Source organism: Convolutriloba macropyga, chromosome 10 (assembly GCF_964194025.1).
Source record: "Convolutriloba macropyga chromosome 10, txConMacr16.3, whole genome shotgun sequence".
NCBI classification, from domain to species: Eukaryota; Metazoa; Xenacoelomorpha; order Acoela; family Convolutidae; genus Convolutriloba; species Convolutriloba macropyga.
Window position 1 is genome coordinate 2,875,273 of NC_134477.1, and position 26,466 is coordinate 2,901,738.

General features: G+C 39.3%; 1 protein-coding gene across 1 annotated transcript in view; it reads right to left on the reverse strand.

The window, feature by feature from the left end:
- Positions 1-22,136: 22,136 nt before the first annotated feature.
- LOC142348366 (sideroflexin-1-like) overlaps positions 22,137-26,466 on the reverse strand; it is a 134,568-nt gene continuing 130,238 nt past the window's right edge. The window contains exons 4-5 of the mRNA XM_075399687.1: positions 23,391-23,561; positions 22,137-22,589 (exon numbers count right to left, since the gene is read on the reverse strand). Of these exons, the coding sequence (XP_075255802.1) occupies positions 22,210-22,589; positions 23,391-23,561 (551 nt within the window). The 3' untranslated portion in view covers positions 22,137-22,209. The remainder of the gene's footprint in view (positions 22,590-23,390; positions 23,562-26,466) is intronic.

Below are 26,466 nucleotides of genomic sequence, written 5' to 3' on the forward strand. Positions count from 1 at the left end.
GCCAAAGAACGCTCTGACATTGAACGAAAGGCAATCATTGCGGCGGTCAACAGCGTGGGCTATGTCGACCTAGAGATGCCAAGGTGCTTAGAAGAAACGTCAAGGTTGATATAACTACTGTATTGCGCTATTCCAGTATATCTCCTCTTACATCCCGCTCATCCCCTCTCCACATCCTTCTAATATAAGAAGGCGCCATTTACCCTTCATTTGATCACAACACTCTAATGCAAGATTATGCAAGAGGAAGCGACTGGGATTGCGGTAACGATTGAGTCGGGCCTTTTGTCTGCTTAAGGTGATTGCTCTGCATAAAACTCAATAAAAGACGTCTGGAAAGAAACAAATTATTAGCGAACTTGGTGCCAGCCGTTACCTAGAGCATTTGTCGCCACTGCATATGAAGTCGTCAAGTTACTCGACAATGTGTTAATCCGAAGTCAGTATTACTACGTTGTTTTTTAAAAAATATTTTTAATTTATTAGTTTCCATTTCTAAAGACCGGAGATTCCAACCTAAGAAACGCAATATTATTAGGCTCTCAGAAACATTGTGGTATCGATTTCACATGGTCAAAAACTTCTCTCGCTCACAAAAAGTAAGTTCACACGGCAATTGTACTCAATTTCAAAATTAGGTCAAAACACCGCCTAAACAAATATCACTTCCGGTTGAAAAACCCTATAAAAACCAAAACTCTGAGTCGTAAAAACCAAGAGAGGGCCAAAACTAGCCTCAACTGCGGGGCTCTTAGTAATATTCCTGCGCGGCTCTTAGTAAATTAAATTAACAATGGCATTAAAACCTGAAAGCGGATAGTTTTTACGGTGTTTGTTTATATGGATTCTCTGAGCGAAAACATCTATATTAATTGACCAAACATTGCGGCGGTCAACAGCGTGCGCTATGTCGTGGCTAAAGCTGAGGAAGCAATATGGCAGAAGAAAGTCGACCTACAGATGGCAAGGTGCTCAGTGGAAACGTCGAGGTTGACATATTTGTTCCTGCATTGCGCTATTCCCAAATAGTTGCGGCGTGAGTTGCTGCTTGCTCTGCTAGAGCGACCAGACCTTTTTTCAAATCTGATTGTTGAATCGGTGTTTGTTTATATGGATTCTCTGAGAGAAAAAAATTATATTAATTGACCAATCTTTGCGGAGGTCAAGAGCGGGGGCAATTTCTTAGCTAAAGTTGCGGAGGCAATATGGCAGAAGAACGTCGACCTAGAGATGGCCAAGGTGCTTAGTGGAAACGTCGAAAATGCCATATCTGTTCCTGCATTGCGCTATTCCCAAAGAGTTGCGGCGTGAACTGCTGTTTGCTGTGCAAGAGTGACATGCCCTTTTTTTGAAACTAATTGTTGAATCAGTGTTTGTTTGTATGGATTCTCTGAGTGAAAACAATTATATTAATTGACCAATCATTGCGGCGGTCAACAGCGTGCTGTGTCTTGGCTGAAGTTGAACCAATATAGAAGAAGAACGTCGACCTACAGATGGCCAAGGTGATTAGTGGAAACGTCGAGGTTGACACATCTGTTCCTGTGTTGCACTATTCCCAAAGAGTTGAGGCGTGAACTGCTGCCTCCTGTGCCACAGCCAGCAGCCCCCTTTTTTTTCAAATCTGATTATTGAATGGTTGTTTGTTGATATGGATTCTGAGTGAAAACATACATATTAATTGACCAATCATTGCGGCGGCCAACAGCGAGGTCTAGGTCTTGGCTAAAGATGAGGAAACAATATAGTAGAAAAAACGTCGACCAACACATGGACAAGGTGCTTAGTGGAAACGTCGAGGTTGATACATCTGTTTCTGTATTGCGCTATTCCCAAAAAAGTTGAGGCGTGAACTGCTGCTTGCTGTGCTAGAGCGACCAGCCCTTTTTTTCGAATCTAATTGTTGAATCAGTGTTTGTTTATATGGATTCACTGAGCGAAAACATCTATATTAATTGACCAAACATTGCGGCGGTCAACAGCGTGTGATATGTCTTGGCTAAAGTTGAGGAAGCAATATAGTAGAACGTCGACCTACAGATTGCCAAGGTGCTTAGTGGAAACGTCGAGGTGGACACATCTGTTCTTGTGTTCACTTTTCCCAAAGAATTGAGGCGTGAACCGCTACCTCCTGTGCCACAGCCACCAGCCACCTTTTTTCAAATCTGGTTACTGAATGGTTGTTTGTTGATATGGATCCTCTGAGTGAAAACATCTATTTTAATTGACCAATCAATGCGGCCTACAGATGCCAATGTGCTAAGTGGAAATGTCGTGGTTTACACATCGGTTCCTTTATTGCGCTACTCCCAACGAGTGGAGGCGGGACCTGCTGCCTCCTGTGCCAGAGTTACCAGCCCCTTTTTCTCAAATCTGATCGTTGAAAGATTTTGATGACGTGGATGCTTTGCGTGAAAAGATCTATATTAACAGACCAATCATTGCGGCGGTCAACAGAGTTGGCTATGTCTTGGCTGAAGCTGAAGAAGCAATATGGCAGAAGAAAGTCGACCTACAGATGGCCAAGATGCTTAGTGGAAACGTCGAGGTGGACACATCTGTTCTTGTGTTCACTTTTCCCAAAGAATTGAGGCGTGAACCGCTACCTCCTGTGCCAGAGCGAACAGCCCCTTTTTTCAAATCTGATTGTTGAATGGGTGTTTGTTGATATGGATTCTCTGAATGCAAATATCTATATTAATTGACCAATCATTGCAGCGGTCAAGGGCATGGGCTATGTCTTGGCTTAAGTTGAGGAAGCAATATAGTAGAGGAACGTCGATTCCAGAGATGGCCAAGGTGCTTATTGGAAACGTCGAGGTTGACACATCTGTTCCACTATTGCGCTATTCTCAAAGAGTTGAGGCGTGACCTGCTGCCTCCTGTGCCAGAGCGACCAGCCCCCTTTTCTCAAATCTGATTGCTGAAAGATTTTGATGGCGTGGATGCTTTGGGTGAAAAGATCTTTTTCCAATTCTGATTGTTGAATCGGTGTTTGTTTATATGGATTCTTTGAGCGAAAACATCTATATTAATTGACCAAACATTGCGGCGGTCAACAGCGTGCGCTATGTCGTGGCAAATGTTGAGGAAGCAATATAGTAGAAGAACGTCGACCTACAGATGGCAAAGGTGCTTAGTGGAAACGTCGAGGTGGACACATCTGTTCCTGTGTTCACTTTCCCCAAAAAGTTGAGGCGTGAACTGCTGCCTCCTGTGCCAGAGCGAACAGCCCCTTTTTTCAAATCTGATTGTTGAATGGGTGTTTATTGATATGCATTCTCTGAGTGCACATATCTATGTTAATTGACCAATCATTGCAGCGGTCAAGGGTCTGGGCTATGTCTTGGCTAAAGTTGAGGAAGCAATATAGTAGAGGAACGTCGATTTCCGAGATGGCCAAGGTGCTTATTGGAAACGTCGAGGTTGACACATCTGTTCCACTATTGCGCTATTCCCAAAGAGTTGAGGCGTGACCTGCTGCCTCCTGTGCCAGAGCGACCAGCCCCTTTTTCTCAAATCTGATTGCTGAAAGATTTCGATGACGTGAATGCTTTGGGTGAAAAGATCTTTTTTCAATTCTGATTGTTGAATCGGTGTTTGTTTATATGGAGTCTCTGAGCAAAAACATCTATATTAATTGACCAATCATTGCGGCGGCCAACAGCGAGGTCTATGTCTTGGCTCAAGTTGAAGCAATATAGCAGAAGAACGTCGACCTACAGATGGCCAAGGTGCTTAGTTGAAACGTCGAGGTTGACACATCTGTTCCTGTGTGGCAATATTTCCAAAGAGTTGATGCGTGACCTGCTGCCTCCTGTGTTAATCCGAGGTCAGTATTTCTAAGTTGCTTTTTTTATTTTTGCTTTTTCAATCCTGACAGCAATTATTCACATACGGATTATTTTTAGTTCTAATGTTTTAGTTTCGATATCTAGAGATTGGAGATTCCAATCTAAGAGACGCAACAACCTTTTTGGAGTTTGATCCGTATCTGCAAAAAAACGAACTCGATTATAATGGTGTTGGTTGCCGGAAAAGCGGCAACTTGAAGGTTATGGTTAAAAAAAGCCTCCGAGTTCAAGAATGGTCTCAAAATTGTTAGCGATAACGATGCAAAGAATCCGAGCATTGAAACTATATAGCAAAATTGTCCGGACCTTGAAAAGGCAGTATGCCCGACACAAGTCAAACTTACCTGGCACATGAAGCGGCTCAGAATTGCCGAAGGCTCTGGTTCAGAACAATCACATCCAACTGAGTCAGCGTTCAGGATATCGTTATAAAAGTCATAGAGCCAAAAAGCAAGAGGACTTAGAGAGCAACCACTTTTTGTTCCAAATAAAAAAGAATTATGCATATAGGTGCTCTCTTTTAGTCTGTCAGTACGTAATCCTGACAGAGGGTGGTCACTTAGTCAGTGCAAAATCGGTTCATTGCAGAGCCAAGTCAGTGCGTGCAAGGTTTATTTTAGATCGAGGTCATTGCTAAAAACAGAATTTACAGGGTGAGAACATGACTTATTCTATTTATAGTTTTATATGCTGAGAGCATTTTCAGACTACATTTAAACTGTGCTTCACAGTAAAAAATGAGTGACCGTTTTTCGTTTATTTTAATATGAAAAGTATAATAAATGAAATGATCATAGTACTAGTCAGAGTATAACAAAACAGAATTGACAAACTATGGTTCAGTATTATTTTTCTGGGTGTCTAGTCCGGGCGTTGATTTATCAATGAAAATCAAAAGAAAAATATCTAAACAGTTTTCGATTGCGAACAAACTCCTTGTAGTTATCTGTAGTCAGCTCTAACAACACAATGCGAAGCCCCTCAGTGAGTGATTTATACTCTGATAACAATACGTAAAGAAATCTGAATACAAATTAAATTAACCATAAGCTAAAATTTGAAAGCGGATAGTTTTTACGGGCCAACCAATTTCACAACAACGGGAACACAGCAGATGCAAGTAAAGTGTACACGGCGTGCAGAGATAAGGAGGATGCGGCAGACACAGCATTTGCGCTGATACATTTTCATAAATCAAGACTATCAATTCCTTTGGCTAAACGACCAAGCTAAAGAACGCTCTGCAAGGACTGGAAGGCAATCATTGCGGCAAACAACAGTGTGGACTTTGTCTTGGCTAAAGTTGAGGAAGCCATATAGTAGAAGAGCGTCGACCTACAGATGCCAAGGTGCTCAGTGGAAACGTCGAGATCGGCGTATCTGCCTGTATTGCGCTATTCCCAAAGAGTTGATGCGTGACCTGCTGCCTCCTGTGTTAATCCGAATTCAAAATTTCTAAGTTGTTTTTTTTTATTTTTGCTGTTTCAATCCTGACAGCCATTTTTCACATAGAGATTATGTTGAGTTCTAATGTTTTAGTTTGGATATCTAGTGATTGGAGGTTCCAATCTAAGAGACGCAACAACCTTTTTGGAGTTTGATCCGTATCTGCAAAAAACGAACTCGATTATAATGGAGTTGGTTGCCGGAAAAGCGGCAAATTGAAGGTTATGGTTAAAAAGCTTCCGAGTGCAAGAATGGTCTCGTAATTGTTGTCGATAACGATGCAAAGAATTCGAGTATTGAAACTATATAGCAAAATTGCCCGGACCTTGAAAAAGCAGTATGCCCGACACAAGTCAAACTGACCTGGCACATAAAGCGGCTCAGATTTGCCAAAGGCTCTGGTTCAAAACAATCACATCCAACTGAATCAGCGTTTAGGATATCGTTAAAAAAGTCATAGAGCCAAAAAGCAAGAAGACTTAGAGAGCAACCACTTTTTGTTCCAAATAATAAAAAAGAATTATGCATATAGGTGCTCTCTTTTAGTCTGTCAGTACGTAATCCGGACAGAGGGTGGTCACTTAGTCAGTGCAAAATCGGTTCAATGCAGAGCCAAGTCAGTGCGTGCACGGTTTATTTTAGATCTAGGTCATTGCTAAAAACAGAATTTACAGGGTGAGAACATGATTTATTAAATTTATAGTTTTATATGCTAAGAGCATTTTCAGACTACATTTAAACTGTGCTTCACAGTGAAAATTGAGTGACCGTTTTTCGTTTATTTTAATATGAAAAGCATAAATGAAATGATCATAGTACTAGTCAGAGTATAACAAAACAGAATTGACAAACTAGTGTTTAGGACTAATTTTTCTGGGTGTCTAGTCCAGGCGTTGATTTATCAATGAAAATCAAACGAAGATTATCTAAACAGTTTTCGATTTCGAAAAAAAATCCAATGCGAAGCCCCTCAGTGAGGGATTCCTACTCTAATAACAATACGCTAATAAGAAATCTGAATATAAATTAAAGTAATCATAAGTTAAAAACTTGAAAGCGGATAATTTTTACGGGCCAACTAACTTCAAGACCACTGGAACACAGCAAATGCAATTAAACTGTACGCGGCGTACAGAGATAAGGAGGATGCGGCAGACACAGCATTTGCGCTGATAAATTTTCGTAAATCAAAAGACTATCAATTCCTTTGGCTAAACGACCAAGCTAAAGAACGCTCTGCAAGGACTGGAAGGCAATCATTTCGGCAGTCAACAGTGTGGACTTCGTCTTGGCTAAAGTTGAGGAAGCAATATAGCAGATGAACGTCAATTTTACAGATGGCCAAGGTGCTTAGTGGAAACGTCGAGGTTGACATATCTGTTCCTGCATTGCGCTATTCCCAAATAGTTGCGGCGTGAACTGCTGCCTACTGTGTTAATCCGAATTCAAAATTTCTAAGTTGTTTTTCTTTATTTTAGCTGTTTCAATCCTGACAGACATTTTTCACATAGGGATTATGTTGAGTTCTAATGTTTTAGTTTCGATATCTAGTGATTGGAGGTTCCAATCTAAGAGACGCAATAACCTTTTTGGAGTTTGATCCGTATCTGCAAAAAGCGAACTCGATTATAATGGAGTTGGTTGCCGGAAAAGCGGCAACTTGAAGGTTATGGTTAAAAAAGCCTCCGAGTGCAAGAATGGTCTCGTAATTGTTGGCGATAACGATGCAAAGAATCCGAGCATTGAAACTATATAGCAAAACTGTCTGGACCTTGAGAAGGCAGTATGCCCGACACAAGTCAAACTTACCTGGCACATGAAGCGGCTCAGATTTGCCGAAGGCTCTGGTTCAAAACAATCACATCCAACTGAATCAGCGTTTAGGATATCGTTATAAAAGTCATAGAGCCAAAAAGCAAGAAGACTTAGAGAGCAACCACTTTTTGTTCCAAATAAAAGAATTATGCATATAGGTGTCTCTTTTAGTCTGTCAGTACGTAATCCTGACAGAGGGTGGTCACTTAGTCAGTGCAAAATCGGTTCATTGCAGAGCCAAGTCAGTGCGTGCAAGGTTTAAAGGTTTTTAGATCGAGGTCATTGCTAAAAACAAAATTTACAGGGTGAGAACATGATTTATTCTATTTAGAGTTCTATATGCTAAGAGCATTTTCAGACTACATTTAAACTGTGCTTCACATTAAAAAGTGAGTGACCGTTTTTCGTTTATTTTAATATGAAAAATATAATAAATGAAATGATCATAGTACTAGTCAGAGTATAACAACACAGAATTGACAAACCATGGTTCAGTATTATTTTTCTGGGTGTCTAGTCCGTGCGTTGATTTATCAATGAAAATCAAAAGAAAAATATCTAAACAATTTTCGATTTCGAACAAACTCCTTGTAGTTATCTGTAGTCAGCTCTAACAACACAATGCGAAGCCCCTCAGTGAGGGACTTATACTCTGATAACAATACGTAAAGAAATTTGAATAAAAATTACATTAACTATAGGTTAAAATTTGAAAGCGGATAGTTTTTACGGGCCAACCAATTTCACAACAACGGGAACACAGCAGATGCAAGTAAAGTGTACGCGGCGTGCAGAGATAAGGAGGATGCGGCAGACACGGCATTTGCGCTGATACATTTTCATAAATCAAGACTATCAATTCCTTTGGCTAAACGACTAAGCTAAAGAACGCTCTGCAAGGACTGGAAGGTAATCATTGCGGCAGTCAACTGTGTGGACTTTGTCTTGGCTAAAGTTGAGGAAGCAATATAGTAAAAGAACGTCGACCTACAGATGCCAAGGAGCTCAATGGAAACGTCGAGATCGGCGTATCTGCCTGTATTGCGCTATTCCCAAAGAGTTGAGGAGGCGTGACCTGCTGCCTCCTGTGTTAATCCGAATTCAAAGATTCTAAGTTGTTTTTTTTATTTTTGCTGTTTTGAATCCTGACAGCCATTTTTCACATAGGGATTATGTTGAGTTCTAATGTTTTTAGTTTCGATATCTAGTGATTGGAGGTTCCAATCTAAGAGACGCAACAAACTTTTTGGAGTTTGATCCGTATCTGCAAAAAACCAACTCGATTATTGTGGAGTTGGTTGCCGGAAAAGCGGCAACTTGAAGGTTATGGTTAAAAAAGCCTCCGAGTGCAAGTATGGTCTCGTAATTGTTGGCGATAACGATGCAAAGAATTCGAGTATTGAAACTATATAGCAAAATTGCCCGGACCTTGAAAAAGCAGAGTGCCCGACAGAAGCCAAACTTACCTGGCACATGAAGCGGCTAAGATTTGCCGATAGCTCTGGTTCAAAACAATCACATCCAACTGAATCAGCGTTTAGGATATCGTTCTAAAAGTCATAGAGCCAAAAAGCAAGAAGACTTAGAGAGCAACCACTCTTTGTTCCAAATAATAAAAAAGAATTATGCAAATAGGTGCTCTCTTTCATCTGCAAAAAACGAACTCGATTATAATGGTGTTGGTTGCCGGAAAAGCGGCAACTTGAAGGTTATGGTTAAAAAAAGCCTCCGAGTGCAAGAATGGTCTCGTAATTGTTGGCGATAACGATGCAAAGAATTCGAGTATTGAAATTAGTTTGTCAAATTTTCTGGACCTCGAAAATGCAGTATGACCAGCACAAGTCAAACTTACCTGGCACGTGAAACATTTGCCTAAGGACCTGGTACAAAACAATAAGATCTACTAATAACAAGGTTTATGATATGGTTAAAAAAGTTTGCAGAGCGACCACGTAATCATTTTGGAGTATTGAAACTATTTAGCAAAATTGTCCGGACCTTGAAAAAGCAGTATGGCCGACACAAGTCAAACTTACCTGGCACACGAAACGCCTAAGATTTGCCGAAGGCTCTGGTTAAAAACAATCACATCCAACTGAATCAGCGTTTAGGATATCGTTATGAAAGTCATAGAGCCATAAAGCGAGATGACTTAAAGAGCAACCACTTTTTGTTCCAAATAATAAAAAAGAATTATGCATATAGGTGCTCTCTTTTAGTCTGTCAGTACGTAATCCTGACAGAGGGTGGTCACTTAGTCAGTGCAAAATCATCTTGGTTCATTGCAGAGCCAAGTCAGTACGTGCACGGTTTATTTTAGATCTAGGTCATTGCTAAAAACAGAATTTACAGGGTGAGAACATAATTTATTAAATTTTTAGTTTTATATGCTAAGAGCATTTTCAGACTACATTTAAACTGTGCTTCACAGTAAAAATTGAGTGAACGTTTTTCGTTTATTTTAATATGAAAAGCATAATAAATGAAATGATCATAGTACTAGTCAGAGTATAACAAAACAGAATTGACAAACTAGTGTTCAGGACTAATTTTTCTGGGTGTCTAGTCCAGGCGTTGATTTATCAATGAAAATCAAACGAAAAATATCTAAAAAGTTTTCGATTTCAAAAAAAATCCAATGCGAAGCCCCTCAGTGAGGGATTCCTAAGGACCTGGTACAAAACAATAAGATCTACTTATAACAAGGTTTATGATATGGTTAAAAAAGTTTGCAGAGCGACCACGTAATTATTTTGGTCTAAATACTTGAAGTAACGTATTAACATTGGACAAACATCCGCAATAACAAGTAAGTACACGCTGAGTGCTTCGAACCTGCCAAATATTTCACTTTTGTTCCCAATTTGCAGAACTTAAAGATTTTATTTCAAATTGTAAAAAATTTCAATGTCTCAGTGTTAGCTAAACAAAAACATACACACTACTGGGCAAATGGTATATAATTGGAATGCAATGTTTCAGTACCGATATGCTACGTCACTAGGGTCCGGGAAGCAAACAAACATCTATAAAAAACCAGCGGCGGCAGACATAAGTGTCCTTTGTTTTGGGAAGCCATTTGGGAATAATGTTGTGCTTATACACACACAGTGAAATTCCATGTATTACAATATTCCCAAAGAGTTGAGGCGTGACCTGCTGCCTCCTGAGTTAATCCGAATTCAGCATTTCTAAGTTGTTTTTTTTTATTTTTGCCATTTCAATCCTGACAGCCATTTTTCACATAGGGATTATGTTGAGTTCTAATGTTTTAGTTTTGATTCCTAGTGATTAAAGATTCCAATCTAAGAGACGCAACAACTTCTTTCGAGTTTGATCCGTAATTGCTAAAAAACGAACCCGATTATAATAGTGTTTATTGCAGGAAAGGCGGCAACTTGAACGTTATAGTTAACAAATCCTCTGAGTTCACGAATGGTCTCGTAACTGTTGGAGATAACGATGCAAAGAATCCGAGTATTGAAACTATTTAGCAAAATTGTCCGGACCTTGAAAAAGCAGTATGGCCGACACAAGTCAAACTTACCTGGCACACGAAACGCCTAAGATTTGCCGAAGGCTCTGGTTAAAAACAATCACATCCAACTGAATCAGCGTTTAGGATATCGTTATGAAAGTCATAGAGCCATAAAGCGAGAAGACTTAAAGAGCAACCACTTTTTGTTCCAAATAATAAAAAAAGAATTATGCGTATAGGTGCTCTCTTTTAGTCTGTCAGTACGTAAACCTGACAGATGGTGGTCACTTAGTCAGTGCAAAATCGGTTCATTGCAGAGCCAAGTCAGTACGTGCAATGTTAGTTTTAGATCCAGGTCAGTGCTAAAAACAGAACTTTGAGGGTGAGAAAATGATTTATCAACTATATAGTTACATATGCTGAGAGCATTTTCAGACTACATTTTTACTGTGCTTCACAGAAAAAACTCAGTGACCGTTTTCGTTTATTTTAATATGAAACGTTAAATAAATGAAAAGATCATAGTACTAGTCAGAGTATAACAAAACAGAATTGACAAACTACTGTTCAGGACTAATTTTTCTGGGTGTCTAGTCCAGGCGTTGATTTATCAATGAAAATCAAACCAAAAATATCTAAACAGTTTTCGATTTCGAACAAACACCTTGTAGTTCTCTGTAGTCAGCTCTAACAACTCAATGCGCAGCCCCTCAGCGAAGGATTCCTACTCTGATAACAATACGTTAAGCAATCTGAATATAAATTAAAGAAACCATAAGTTAAAATTTGAAAGCGGATAGTTTTTACGGGCCAACTAATTTCACAACAACGGGAACACAGCAGATGCAAGTAAAGTGTACGCGGCGTACAGAGATAAGGAGGATGCGGCAGACACAGCATTTGCGCTGATAAATTTTCATAAATCAAAAGACTATCAATTATCAATTCCTTTGGCTAAACGACCAAGCTAAAGAATGCTCTGCAAGGACTGGAAGGCAATCATTGCGGCGGTCAAACGTGTAGACTTTGTTTTGGCTAAAATTGTGGAAGCAATGTGGCAGAAGAACGTCTACCTACAGATGCCAGGATGCCCAGTGGAAACGTCGAGGTCGGCGTATCCTCCTGTATTGCGCTATTCCAAATGAGTTGAGGCGTGACCTGCAGCCTCATGTGTTAATCCGAAGTCAGCATTTCTAAGTTATTTTTTGCTGTTTCAATCCTGACAGCCATTTTTCACATAGGGATTATGTTGATTTCTAATGTTTTAGTTTCGATTCCCAGTGGTTGGAGATTCCAATCTAAGAGACTCAACAACCTTTTTCGAATTTGATCCTCATCTGCTTAAAAACGAACCCGATTATAATGGTGAAGATTGCAGGAAAGGCGGCAACATGAACATTATGGTTAACAAAGCCTCTGAATTCAAGAGTGGTCCCGTAATTGTTGGCGATAACGATGCAAAGAATCCGAGTATTGAAACTATTCAGCAAAATTGTCCGGACCTTGAAAAAGCAGTATGGCCGACACAAATCAAACTTACCTGGCACACAAAACGCCTAAGATTTGCCTAAGGCTCTCGTTGAAAACAATCACATCCAATTGAATCAGTGTTTAGGATATTGTTAAAAAAGTCAGAGAGCCATAAAGCAAAAAGACTTTGGAGAGCAACCACGTCACCATTTTGTTCCAAATAATAAAAAAGAATTATGCATATAGGTGCTCTTTTAGTCTGTCAGTACGTAAACCTGACAGAGGGTGGTCACATAGTCAGTGCAAAATCGGTTCATTGCAGAGCCAAGTCAGTACGTGCACGGTTTATTTTAGATCGAGGTCATTGCTAAAAACAGTATTTACAGGGTGAGAACATGATTTATTAATTTTATAGTTTCATATGCTAAGAGCATTTTCAAACTACATTTAAACTGTGCTTCACAGTAAAAAGTCAGTGACCATTTTTCATTCATTTTAATATGAAAAGGATTATAAATGAAAAGATCATAGTACTAGTCAGAGTATAACAAAACAGAATTGACAAACTACTGTTCAGGACTAATTTTTCTGGGTGTCTAGTCCAGGCGTTGATTTATCAATGAAAATCAAACGAAAAATATCAAAACAGTTTTCGATTTCGAACAAACACCTTGTAGCTCTCTGTAGTCAGCTCTAACAACTCAATGCGAAGCCCCTCAGTGAAGGATTGCTACTCTGATAACAATACGTTAAGAAATCTGAATTTAAAGACACCATAAGTTAAAATTTGAAAGCGGATAGTTTTTACGGGCCAACTAATTTCACAACAACGGGAACACAGCAGATGCAAGTAAAGTGTACGCGGCGTACAGAGATAAGGAGGATGCGGCAGACACAGCATTTGCGCTGATAAACTTTCATAAATCAAAAGACTATCAATTCCTTTGGCTAAACGACCAAGCTAAAGAACGCTCTGCAAGGACTGGAAGGCAATCATTGCGGCGGTCAAACGTGTGGACTTTGCTTTGGCCAATGTTGAGGAAGCAATATGGCAGAAGAACGTCTACCTACAGATGCCATGGGGCTCAGTGTAAACGTCGAGGTCGGCGTATCTGTTCCTGTGTGGCGCTATTCCCAATGAGTTGAGGCGTGACCTGCTGCCTATTGTGTTCATCCCAAGTCAGTATTTCTAAGTTGTTTTTTCAATTTTTGCTGTTTCGCTCCTGAGAGCAATTTTTCACATACGGATTATGTTAAGTTCTAATGTTTAAGTTTCGATTCCTAGTGATTGGAGATTCGAATCTAAGAGACGCAACAAACATTATGGAGCTGGATCCGTATCTGCAAAAAACGAACCCGATTATAATGGTTTTGGTTGCAGGAAAAGCGGCAACCTGAAGGTTATGGTTAATAAAGCCGCGTTCAAGAATGTTCTTGTAATTGATGGCGATAACGATGCAAAGATTACGAGTATTGAAATTAGTTTGCCAAATTTTCTGGACCTCGAAAATACAATACGACGGACACAAGTCAAATTTACCTGGCACGTGAAACATTTGCCTAAGGTCGTGGTTCAAAGCAATAAGACCTACTTATAACAAGGTTTACGATATGGTTAAAAGAGTTTGCAGAGCGACCACGTAATTATTTTGGTCTAAATACTTGAAGTAACGTATTAACATTGGACAAACATCCGCAATAACAAGTAAGTACACGCTGAGTGCTTCGAACCTGCGGAACATTTCACTTTTGTTCCCAATTTGCAGAACTTTAAGATTTTAATTCAAATTGTAAAAAATTTCAATGTCTTAGTGTTTGCTCAACGAAAACATACACACTACTGGGCAGATGATATACAAATGGAAAGCAATGTTTCAGTACCGATATGCTACGTCACTAGGTTCCTGGAAGCAAACAAACATCCATAAAACCAGCGGCTGCAGATATCAGTGTCCTTTGTTTTGGGAAAAGGCCAATTGGGAATAATGTTGTGCTTATACACACACAGTGAAGTTCCATGTAATACATTATTCCCAAAGAGTTGAGGCGTGACCTGCTGCCTATTGTGTTCATCCGAAGTCAGTATTTCTAAGTTGTTTTTTCAATTTTTGCTGTTTCACTCCTGAGAGCAATTTCTTACAAACGGATTATGTTAAGTTCTAATGTTTAAATTTCGATTCCTAGTGATTGGAGATTCGAATCTAAGAGACGCAACAAACATTATGGAGCTGGATCCGTATCTGCAAAAAACGAACCCGATTATAATGGTTTTGGTTGCAGGAAAAGCGGCAACCTGAAGATTATGGTTAATAAAGCCGCGTTCAAGAATGTTTTTGTAATTGATGGCGATAACGATGCAAAGATTACGAGTATTGAAATTAGTTTGCCAAATTTTCTGGACCTCGAAAATACAATACGATGGACACAAGTCAAATTTACCTGGCACGTGAAACATTTGTCTAAGGTCGTGGTTCAAAGCAATAAGACTTACTTATAACAAGGTTTACGATATGGTTAAAAGAGTTTGCAGAGCGACCACGTAATTATTTTGGTCGAAATACTTGAAGTAACGTATTAACATTGGACAAACATCCACAATAACAAGTAAGTACACGCTGAGTGCTTCGAACCTGCGGAACATTTCACTTTTGTTCCCAATTTGCAGAACTTTAAGATTTTAATTCAAATTGTAAAAAATTTCAATGTCTTAGTGTTTGCTCAACGAAAACATACACACTACTGGGCAGATGATATACAAATGGAAAGCAATGTTTCAGTACCGATATGCTACGTCACTAGGTTCCGGGAAGCAAACAAACATCCATAAAAACCAGCGGCTGCAGATATCAGTGTCCGTTGTTTTGGGAAAAGGCCAATTGGGAATAATGTTGTGCTTATACACACACAGTGAAGTTCCATGTAATACATTATTCCCAAAGAGTTGAGCCGTGACCTGCTGCCTCCAGTGCCAGATCGACCAGCCCCTTTTTCAAATCTCTGATTGTTGAAAAAGTTTGTTTATATGGATGCTCTGAGTGAAAACATCTATACTAATTGACCAATCATTTCGGCGGTCAACAGCGTGGGCAATTTCATAGCTAAAGTTGCGTAAGCAATATGGCCGCTGAACTTTGGCCTACAGATGCCAAGGTGCTTAGTGGAAATGTCGGGGTTTACACATCTGTTCCTTTATTGCGCTACTCCGAGTTGAGGCGGGAACTGCTGCCTCCTGTGCAAGAGTGACCATCCCCTTTTTCTCAAATCTGATTGTTGAAAGAGTTTGATGACGTGGATGCTTTGGATGAAAAGATCTATATTAACAGACCAATCATTGCGGCGGTCAACAGATTTGGCTAGGTCTTGGCTAAAGCTGAAGAAGCAATATGGCAGAAGAACGTCTACCTACAGATGCCACGGTGCTCAATGGAAACGTCGAGGTCGGCGTATCTGTTCCTGTTCTGCGCTATTCCCAAAGAGTTGAGGCATGACCTGCTGCCTCCTCCAGTGCCAGATCGACCAGCCCCTTATTCAAATCTCTGATTGTTGAAAGAGTTTGTTTATATGGATGCTCTGAGTGAAAACATCTATATTAACTGACCAATCATTTCGGCGGTCAACAGCGTGGGCAATATCTTAGCTAAAGTTGCGGAAGCAATATGGCCGATGAAGGTCGGCCTACAGATGCCAAGGTGCTTAGTGGAAATGTCGGGGTTTACACATCTGTTCCTTTATTGCGCTACTCCCAACGAGTTGAGGCTGGACCTGCTGCCTCCAGTGCCAGATCGAACAGCCCCTTTCCCAAATCTCTGATTGTTGAAAGAGTGCTTGTTGATATGGTTGCTCTGAGTGAAAACATCTATATTAATTTACCAATCATTTCGGCGGTCAACAGCGTGGGCAATATCTTAGCTAAAGTTGCGGAAGCAATATGGCCGATGAAGGTCGGCCTACAGATGCCAAGGTGCTTAGTGGAAATGTCGGGGTTTACACATCTGTTCCTTTATTGCGCTACTCCCAACGAGTTGAGGCGGGACCTGCTGCCTCCTGTGCCAGATTGACCATCCCCTCTTTCTCAAATCTGATTGTTGAAAATGTTTGATGACGTGGATGCTTTGGGTGAAAAGATCTATATTAACAGACCAATCATTGCGGCGGTCAACAGAGTTGGCTATGTCTTGGCTGAAGCTGAGGAAGCAATATGGCAGAAGAAAGTCGACCTACAGATGGCAAGGTGCTCAGTGGAAACGTCGAGGTCGGCGTATCTGTTCCTGTATTGCGCTATTCCCAAAGAGTTGAGGCGTGACCTCCTGCCTCCTGTGTTAATCCGAAGTAAGTATTTCTAAGTTGGTTTTTTTTTTAATTTTGCTGTTTCAATCCTGACAGCAATTATTCACATACGGATTATGTTTAGTTCTAATGTTTTAGTTTCGATTCCTAGTGATTGGAGATTCCAATCTAAGAGACGCAACAACCTTTTTGGAGCTGGATCCGTATCTGCAAAAAACGAACATGATTATAATGGTGTTGGTTGCAGGATAAGCGGCAACTTGAAGGTTATGGTTAACAAAGCCGCTGAGTTCAAGAATGGTTTTGTAATTGTTGGCGATAACGATGCAAAGATTTCGAGTATTGAAATTAGTTTGTCAAATTTTCTTGACCTCGAAAATGCAGTATGACCAACACAAGTCAAACTTACCTGGCACGTGAAACATTTGCCTAAGGACCTGGTACAAAACAATAAGATCTACTTATAACAAGGTTTATGATATGGTTAAAAAAGTTTGCAGAGCGACCACGTAATCATTTTGGTCTAAATACTTGAAGTAACGTATTAACATTGGACAAACATCCGCAATAACAAGTAAGTACACGCTGAGTGCTTCGAACCTGCCAAATATTTCACTTTTGTTCCCAATTTGCAGAACTTAAAGATTTTATTTCAAATTGTAAAAAATTTCAATGTCTCAGTGTTAGCTAAACAAAAACATACACACTACTGGGCAAATGGTATATAATTGGAATGCAATGTTTCAGTACCGATATGCTACGTCACTAGGGTCCGGGAAGCAAACAAACATCTATAAAAAACCAGCGGCGGCAGACATAAGTGTCCTTTGTTTTGGGAAGCCATTTGGGAATAATGTTGTGCTTATACACACACAGTGAAATTCCATGTATTACAATATTCCCAAAGAGTTGAGGCGTGACCTGCTGCCTCCAGTGCCAGATCGACCAGCCCCTTTCTCAAATCTCTGATTGTTGAAAGAGTGTTCGTTGATATGGATGCTCTGAGTGAAAACATCTATATTAATTGACCAATCATTTCGGCGGTCAATAGCGTGGGCAGTTTCTTGGATTAAGTTGTGGAAGCAATATGGCCGATGAACGTTGGCCTACAGATGCCAAGGTGCTTAGTGGAAATGTCGGGGTTTACACATCTGTTCCTTTATTGCGCTACTCCCAACGAGTTGAGGCGGGACCTGCTGCCTCCTGTGCCAGATTGACCATCCCCTTTTTCTCAAATCTGATTGTTGAAAATGTTTGATGACGTGGATGCTTTGGGTGAAAAGATGTATATTAACAAACCAATCATTGCGGCGGTCAACAGAGTTGGCTATGTCTTGGCTGAAGCTGAGGAAGCAATATGGCATAAGAAAGTCGACCTACAGATGGCAAGGTGCTCAGTGGAAACGTCGAGGTTGGCGTATCTGTTCCTGTATTGCGCTATTCCCAAAGAGTTGAGGCGTGACCTGCTGCCTCCTGTGTTAATCCGAAGTAAGTATTTCTCAGCTGATTTTTTTTATTTTTGCTGTTTCAATCCTGACAGCAATTATTCACATACGGATTATGTTTACTTCTAATGTTTTAGTTTCGATTCCTAGTGATTGGAGATTCCAATCTAAGAGACGCAACAACCTTTTTGGAGCTGGATCCGTATCTGCAAAAAACAAACCCGATTATAATGGTGTTGGTTGCAGGAAAAGCGGCAACTTGAAGGTTATGATTAACAAAGCCGCTGAGTTCAAGAATGGTCTCGTAATTGTTGGCGATAACGATGCAAAGATTTCGAGTATTGAAATTAGTTTGTCAAATTTTCTGGACCTCGAAAATGCAGTATGACCAGCACAAGTCAAACTTACCTGGCACGTGAAACATTTGCCTAAGGACCTGGTACAAAACAATAAGATCTACTAATAACAAGGTTTATGATATGGTTAAAAAAGTTTGCAGAGCGACCACGTAATCATTTTGGTCTATATACTTGAAGTAACGTATTAACATTGGACAAACATCCGCAATAACAGGTAAGTACACGCTGAGTGCTTCGAACCTGCCAAATAATTCACTTTTGTTCCCAATTTGCAGAACTAAGATTTTATTTCAAATTGTAAAAAATTTCAATGTCTGTGTTAGCTAAACGAAAACATACACACTACTGGGCATATGGTATATAATTGGAATGCAATGTTTCAGTACCGATATGCTACGTCACTAGGGTCCGAGAAGCAAACAAACATCTATAAAAAACCAGCGGCGGCAGGCATCAGTGTCCTTTGTTTTGGGAAGCCATTTGGGAATAATGTTGTGCTTATACACACAGAGTGAAATTCCATGTATTACAATATTGAGGCAATATTACAAAATTACAAATTCCATGTATTACAGTTGAGGCGTGACCTGCTGCCTCCAGTGCCAGATCGACCAGCCCCTTTCTCAAATCTCTGATTGTTGAAAGAGTGTTTGTTGATATGGATGCTCTGAGTGAAAACATCAATAATAAACGATAAATCATTTCGGCGTCAACAGCGTGGGCAGTTTCTTGGTTTAAGTTACGGAAGCAATATGGCAGAAGAACGTCGTCCTACAGATGCCAATGTGCTTAGTGGAAATGTCGTGGTTTACACATCGGTTCCTTTATTGCGCTACTCCCAACGAGTGGAGGAGGGACCTGCTGCCTCCTGTGCCAGAGTTACCAGCCCCTTTTTCTCAAATCTGATCGTTGAAAGATTTTGATGACGTGGATGCTTTGCGTGAAAAGATCTATATTAACAGGCCAATCATTGTGGCGGTCAACAGAGTTGGCTATGTCTTGGCTGAAGCTGAGGAAGCAACATGGCAGAAGAAAGTCGACCTACAGATGGCAAGGTGCTCAGTGGAAACGTCGAGGTCGGCGTATCTGTTCCGGTATTGCGCTATTCCCAAAGAGTTGAGGCGTGACCTGCTGCTTTCTGTGTTAATCCGAAGTAAGTATTTCTAAGTTGGTTTTTTTTATTTTTGCTGTTTCAATCCTGACAGCAATTATTCACATACGGATTATGTTTACTTCTAATGTTTTAGTTTCGATTCCTAGTGATTGGAGATTCCAATCTAAGAGACGCAACAACCTTTTTGGAGCTGGATCCGTATCTGCAAAAAACAAACCCGATTATAATGGTGTTGGTTGCAGGAAAAGCGGCAACTTGAAGGTTATGATTAACAAAGCCGCTGAGTTCAAGAATGGTCTCGTAATTGTTGGCGATAACGATGCAAAGACTTCGAGTATTGAAATTAGTTTGTCAAATTTTCTGAACCTCGAAAATGCAGTATGACCAACACAAGTCAAACTTACCTGGCACGTGAAAAATTTGCCTAAGGACCTGGTACAAAACAATAAGATCTACTTATAACAAGGTTTATGATATGGTTAAAAAAGTTTGCAGAGCGACCACGTAATTATTTTGGTCTAAATACTTGAAGTAACGTATTAACATTGGACAAACATTCGCAATAACAAGTAAGTACACGCTGAGTGCTTCGAACCTGCCAAATAATTCAATTTTGTTCCCAATTTGCAGAACTTTAAGATTTTATTTCAAATTGTAAAAAATTTCAATGTCTCAGTGTTAGCTAAACGAAAACATACACACTACTGGGCATATGGTATATAATTGGAATGTAATGTTTCAGTACCGATATGCTACGTCACTAGGGTCCGGGAAGCAAACAAACATCTATAAAAAACCAGCGGCGGCAGACATCAGTGTCCTTTGTTTTGGGAAGCCATTTGGGAATAATGTTGTGCTTAAACACACAGAGTGAAATTCCATTTATTACAATATTCTCAAAGAGTTGAGGCGTGACCTGCTGCCTCCAGTGCCAGATCGACCAGCCCCTTTCTCAAATCTCTGACTGTTGAAAGAGTGTTTGTTGATATGGATGCTCTGAGTGAAAACATCAATATTAAACGATAAATCATTTCGGCGGTCAACAGCGTGGGCAGTTTCTTGGTTTAAGTTGCGGAAGCAATATGGCAGAAGAACGTCGGCCTACAGATGCCAATGTGCTAAGTGGAAATGTCGTGGTTTACACATCGGTTCCTTTATTGCGCTACTCCCAACGAGTGGAGGCGGGACCTGCTGCCTCCTGTGCCAGAGTTACCAGCCCCTTTTTCTCAAATCTGATCGTTGAAAGATTTTGATGACGTGGATGCTTTGCGTGAAAAGATCTATATTAACAGACCAATCATTGCGGCGGTCAACAGAGTTGGCTATGTCTTGGCTGAAGCTGAAGAAGCAATATGGCAGAAGAAAGTCGACCTACAGATGGCCAAGATGCTTAGTGGAAACGTCGAGGTGGACAAATCTGTTCCTGTGTTCTCTTTTCCCAAAGAGTTGAGGCGTGAACTGCTGCCTCCTGTGCCACAGCCACCAGCCACCTTTTTTCAAATCTGGTTACTGAATGGTTGTTTGTTGATATGGATCCTCTGAGTGAAAACATCTATTTTAATTGACCAATCAATGCGGCGGCCAACAGCGAGGGCTCTGTCTTTGCTTAAGTTGAGGAAGCAATATAGTAGATGAACATCGATTTTACAGATGGCCAAGGTGCTTAGTGGAAACGTCGAGGTTGACATATCTATTCATGTATCGCCGTTTTCCAAAAGAGTTGAGGCGTGACCTGCTGCCTCCGGTGCCAGAGCGACCAACTCATTTTTTCAACTCTGATTGTAGCGTGGGTGTTTCTTTTCATATGGATGCTTTAAGTGAAAACAACCTATGTTAATTAACCTAATAGCTTCATAACAACAATAGCATTTTTTAAAAGTTTTGATAACCTCTGAGAGAATTAATCATAACATAAACATGTACTTTGATCTAGAGAAAATTACTGATCAATGTAACGGTGTTCTTGCAATTGGCAGTACATTTTGTCATGAGGACGATTTTCATCAAGCCACTGAAACTGTTCCCAAGTGTTAGACTGGGCAGCTGTTTTGAAGCTTACCAATTAAAAATGTTTAAACAAGGTTGTAAATGAGGTATGTTATCAAACCGTTGTATTAGGAATCACAAAACAAAGGTTTTTGTCAGATGCAAGGAGTTAGGTGAACAAAGGCACAATTTGTTGATCAAAGCCTTGGTTCATAAGAAGGTTACAGTATCGCCTCTTTTCTGCGGAGCTCTTTAACCTCTGTAGTTGAATTTACTATGACGCCGATAACGCTGACGATATAGTGCTTCAGATTTGAAATTTAGATTTAGAAATTTTAAAAATAAAATTTTGGGACATGAAGCTTTGAAGGTTTACAGTCCTGCTTAAGGTATAGAAACATAAAATTACTGTGACAACAAAAAAATTTACTACAACGCTCTAGTTTAGCATTTAATTTTTTGGATGTTGTTGTTAGGATCACAACACTGCAATTCAATTGGCTCCGCTAAGCACTCTATTATAACAATAAAATTAATTTACCAAAAAACAGAACAATTTTTTCGCGGAATCCATCACTTCGAAAAAGGGGGCAAAATGCAATATATGGTAGCTCTAGGAATAATAGCGAAAGTTGACAAAAACCTACAAAAACTAGGAGATGCCATAATTTGTTCCCTTTCGTCCAGTAATTTAACATCCAAGAGACGGAATTAATGTATGGAGACGCATTAATGAGGCTAATTCTCGAGTTGTATTAAGCTCGTAGCTTTTGATTGGTTAAAAAATAAAGAAAAGTTCCCTTGAAGAGCCCAATTTTTTTAATCACTTATCGCATCAAACAACTTAATTTTATCTGATCACTATAACATCGAACAAGATAGTTTTTCAAGTCAACCCAAACTGTTATTTATTTGACAGATTTAACACAGATTACAGCGCCATTAACAATAACAATTAAAGGCCTTTATTATAATACACTCTTTCAATGTCAGGGTACTTTTCCTTCAAGTCATCTTGAACAGACTTTTCCAACTTTTCAACTGGAAGTGAACTTTGCTGAGGAAACAGCGCAACAGCTACAGGAAGCACCATAAACGTACACACTCCAATTAAAGAAGCTTCTATTAATACCCACAAGGGTCGTCCAAATGATTTGTGTAGTTTGAGTTGACGTTTTTCCACACCTTTTTGAAGGTATGACATAATAATGGGAGGGAAAACCATGATAGGAATAGCTGCGAATATTCTTGTGGCATCTACTTGAGCTAAACATCGAACTCCCAGTTTTCGAGACTTTCCTAGCTTGTTGCCGTTCTCATCGTTGATTGGAATGCCTAAATGAGAACAAATAAATATAAATGTATGTTAATGACTGGATGCTTCTTGATAAAATGAGTTTATGAAATGGGGTGTTTCCCATTATAATATTTCCCCCATTCCATGAAAATATAGCCCCCATTATGGTATATTTACCATAATGGGGGGCTATAGGTTATCTGACCACTAGGCTGGGGGAGGGGGCTATAATGGAAAAGACCAAATTTTAACTGAATATAAATTTCAGGGTCAATATCTACCAAAGAAGTCTTTTCAACGTAAAGAGAAAAGGTTCCGTTGCACCCCCCCCCCCCCCCCGTAAGTTATGCACGCCCCCATTAAGGAGTCCGTGCCATTACATAGTAAATTAATAATTAAAAATACGGATTTGGGGCTGCAGCCACTAAAGCTTAGCTTGGGGGAGGGGAGAGGGGCCACAAACTAAAGATCCAATTTTTTTTTTAATTTGGCTTTTATTTTACTGAATCGAAAAAAGGCTCTTTTTCGTTTGTTCGCCCCAGCTTAGTAGGTGCATATTATTTGCACCCCCAGACGCACGTGCCATATTTTTACATAATGAATTACTATATAAGGACACGTGCTCTGTAACGGGGGGGGGGGGGGGGGTTGCATAACGTACTTGCACTAACCAAAAAGATCCAAAAATGGAACCTTTTCAGGAGTTAAATCTTCTTATCAAAAAAACCTACGCTGCAGATTTTTTCCGAAAATAAATTGAACATATTTATTTATGAAATTAAGCGACTTGCTCCAACTAAACTGACTAAAAGATGAGCAAATGAATAAATGAATCTTACCCTCTCTCAAATCCTGCTGACGCATCAAGGGTACGTTGACTAAATTGCCCACAATGACAGCCGCAAAAGGTACAAACTTAGCAGCTAATGGATTGGTCGCTTTCTTGGCCAGCTGTCCGAGGTAGAATGAAGCACCCACAGCTGTTCCTGTGGCACTGAAGTATCCCAATGCTGTTCAAAAAATCATTATTGTCTTCTCTCAGATTATATAATTACTACTCCGTAAGATTGATAATTATGGCATGAGAAAGGTGTTATTCTTGAAAAATATGACAAAAAATCGAGAAATTTTGAAATTATTTTTGCCAAATTTTTGCAGTTTTTCATTTTGTCTCGAAAATTAGTGTTTTCAGAGCTTATCATGGCTTATTATTACCTCAATGTGTTTAATTGCATTACCGAAAGAATTTCTGGATCTTCTCCGTTTGTGCCCCCAACCCCCTTAGTAGGTATATTAATTGCATCCCCCTCCCGACGGGCTTACATTATTTTTACGTAATGCTTTAATATGTAATGACACGTGCTCTGTAACTGGGGGTGCATAGCGTATTGTGCACAAACGGAAATTTCTTTTGGTGCCCTTCAACTATTAACTCTGTTGAATAATAATCAAAATAACCATTAATGATCCCATAGTGAAACAGGAAGGCTCGCATCATTTTGTGCGTGGTTTGCAAGTTGACACATACCATAGAAATTTATAGGAAATCAATTGCATACATTTTTGTCCAAAATTATTTTATTCCCCTCAAAATATTTTTAAAATAGTCATTTTTACGTGTTTTGGAAAAAAGGAAAGCCTTCAGCAGAAGTATCGAAAGTGCTCAATTAACGTTCAATTTTATGTATCTGGTATTAACACCAAGCCCATATTCTACATTTTAAAGAGGTTTTTCAGAAAAACACCAATAATAAAATATTCACTCGTTCCAACTTTCTGAATTTTCGTCTTGGCTGGCATTGTGACTCAGATTGATCAGTTCATCCAGTCCAATTTTTTTCACTGAGAAAGACTTTCAGCGATTGACCAGTTGCATTAACAATTGTCTAGTGAAAAAGCAAAGCTTGCAAGTTTTCGAATTTACGCCCCAAGCTGGACTCTCTTCCATTTGTAAAAAGTTAAAGCGTGATTTTGCTTTAAAAAGCTATTTCAATAATATTTTTCGTCTGATTTGTTTGTTTGAAAGTGGATTTGCCGTTCGACCGACGACACCAATGATTTCGCTTAGAATTTTCTCAACTGCAAAAGAAACAGATCAAAAACAGAAACTTCCTTTCATTAAATGCTGAGATGTTAAAATTTGATTAGTAATCGGTTTAACTTATTGCCGCTTCTATTAGTTGCTCTCAAATCAATTTTTTTTAGAGTGAGGTAAGTCACGTGTGACCAAAAAACTTAATCACGCAAAAAGCACACTAAACCTGAAAAATGACGTCACGCACGCAACTGAGTTAAAAACTAATGAACAAAATCAGATTAAAGGGATTGTGACGTCATATGGTCATATAGAATTTCAAATTAACCTTCATATGGTACAAGTACACCTAAAAATGAAAACGTTGTTTCATGCAATTGTTTTCTGAATTTACGCTCCATGCCGGACTCTCCTCCATTTGCAAGTGACTTTGGTTTAAAAAGCTATTTAATTAGTGTTGTTCATCTGATTTTTTGTTGTTTGAAAGTGAATTTGCCGTTCGACTGACGACGCCAACAATTACTCTTAGAAATTTCTCAGCTGCATTAGAGTTATTTTTAGAGTCTACTTTGAAAGCAATTGGTATCCAAAAAAAATCAATTTTGGTCGAAACCAATAAAAAAATTTAGGAACTTAACGCAGACAAAAAATGCGGGATACATATTTTCTTATTTGAAAAGAAATTACAACGAAACGGTCTTCATGATTTTATTGTTAGCAAATTAATGAGAAACTGGTTTTAGATTACAATTTGCAAATCAAAGAAGGACTAATGATTTAATTTAGAAATATTCTGTTTAAATTTTTGAAGCAGATACCGCTCTTAGAATTTTCTACTGGGAGAAAGTACAAGGGCTTCCAAAAATGAACACACCAGATTGCCAGAAAATAGAAAACAGTCGCAATAGCTTCGTAGATCTGCAGTCTCGAACAAATAGTAAAAGAAAAAGACCAAAAACAGAACCTTCCTATCATTAAATGCTGAGATGCTATATTTTGATTAGCAATCAACTTATTGCTGCTTTCATTAGCTGCTCTCAGATCACGATTTTTGAGAGTGAGGTAAGTCACGTGCGACGAAAAACTTAATCATGCGAATGCACAAAAAGCTCTCTCCACTCAGCCCGAAAAATGACGTCACGCAAGCAATTGAGTTGAAAACGAGTGAACAAAAATCAGATTAGAGGTGATTGTGACGTCACTGGTATTTCAACTTAATTTTCATATAGTTAAAAGCACACCCAAAAACGAAAACGTTGTTCCATGCAAATAAAACTAATACTTTAGCCAATAAATATCAGCAAAGCCTTAGTGAGCTCACAGAAATCGAGAAGAGAAATTGTGGAAAATTTATCAGATTTTTGTCAAATTCCATAGAAAGAGACAACTTTGTAGCAAAGTTGTATCTTTATGGAAAAAAAAGCAAAAATATACTAAAATCAGAAAAAGTAGTCGCAAAGCCTTCAAATTAGCATTACATTCCTGTTATTTAAAAAATATCAGAAAGCTTTCAAAACAGGCTGGATATTAATACCACTTGTCAATAATAACTTGTTACACAACATGAAAAACCTAAAACCAAAAGGTGCAAACAAAATAACCACTCTTTCTTTTCTCCGCTCTTCGAGTTTGATCAATGAAATAACTTTGTCCAACTTTATTCACTTCCTGAACTTCCGGTTTCTTTGCTCGAGTAAAAAAACAAAAAACTATAACGGTTCTTCGAGATGTAAAAGGCCAAGAGATGGCCAATAATAGCCCTAGGTATAGCTTTGCGGCTATTATTAAGTTACTCCTCTGAACTTAAAATACACTGAAACAAACAAGCACGTAAAAAAACGTCCAAAATATTTTTCCATAATTATTGTTCCTTTAAAACA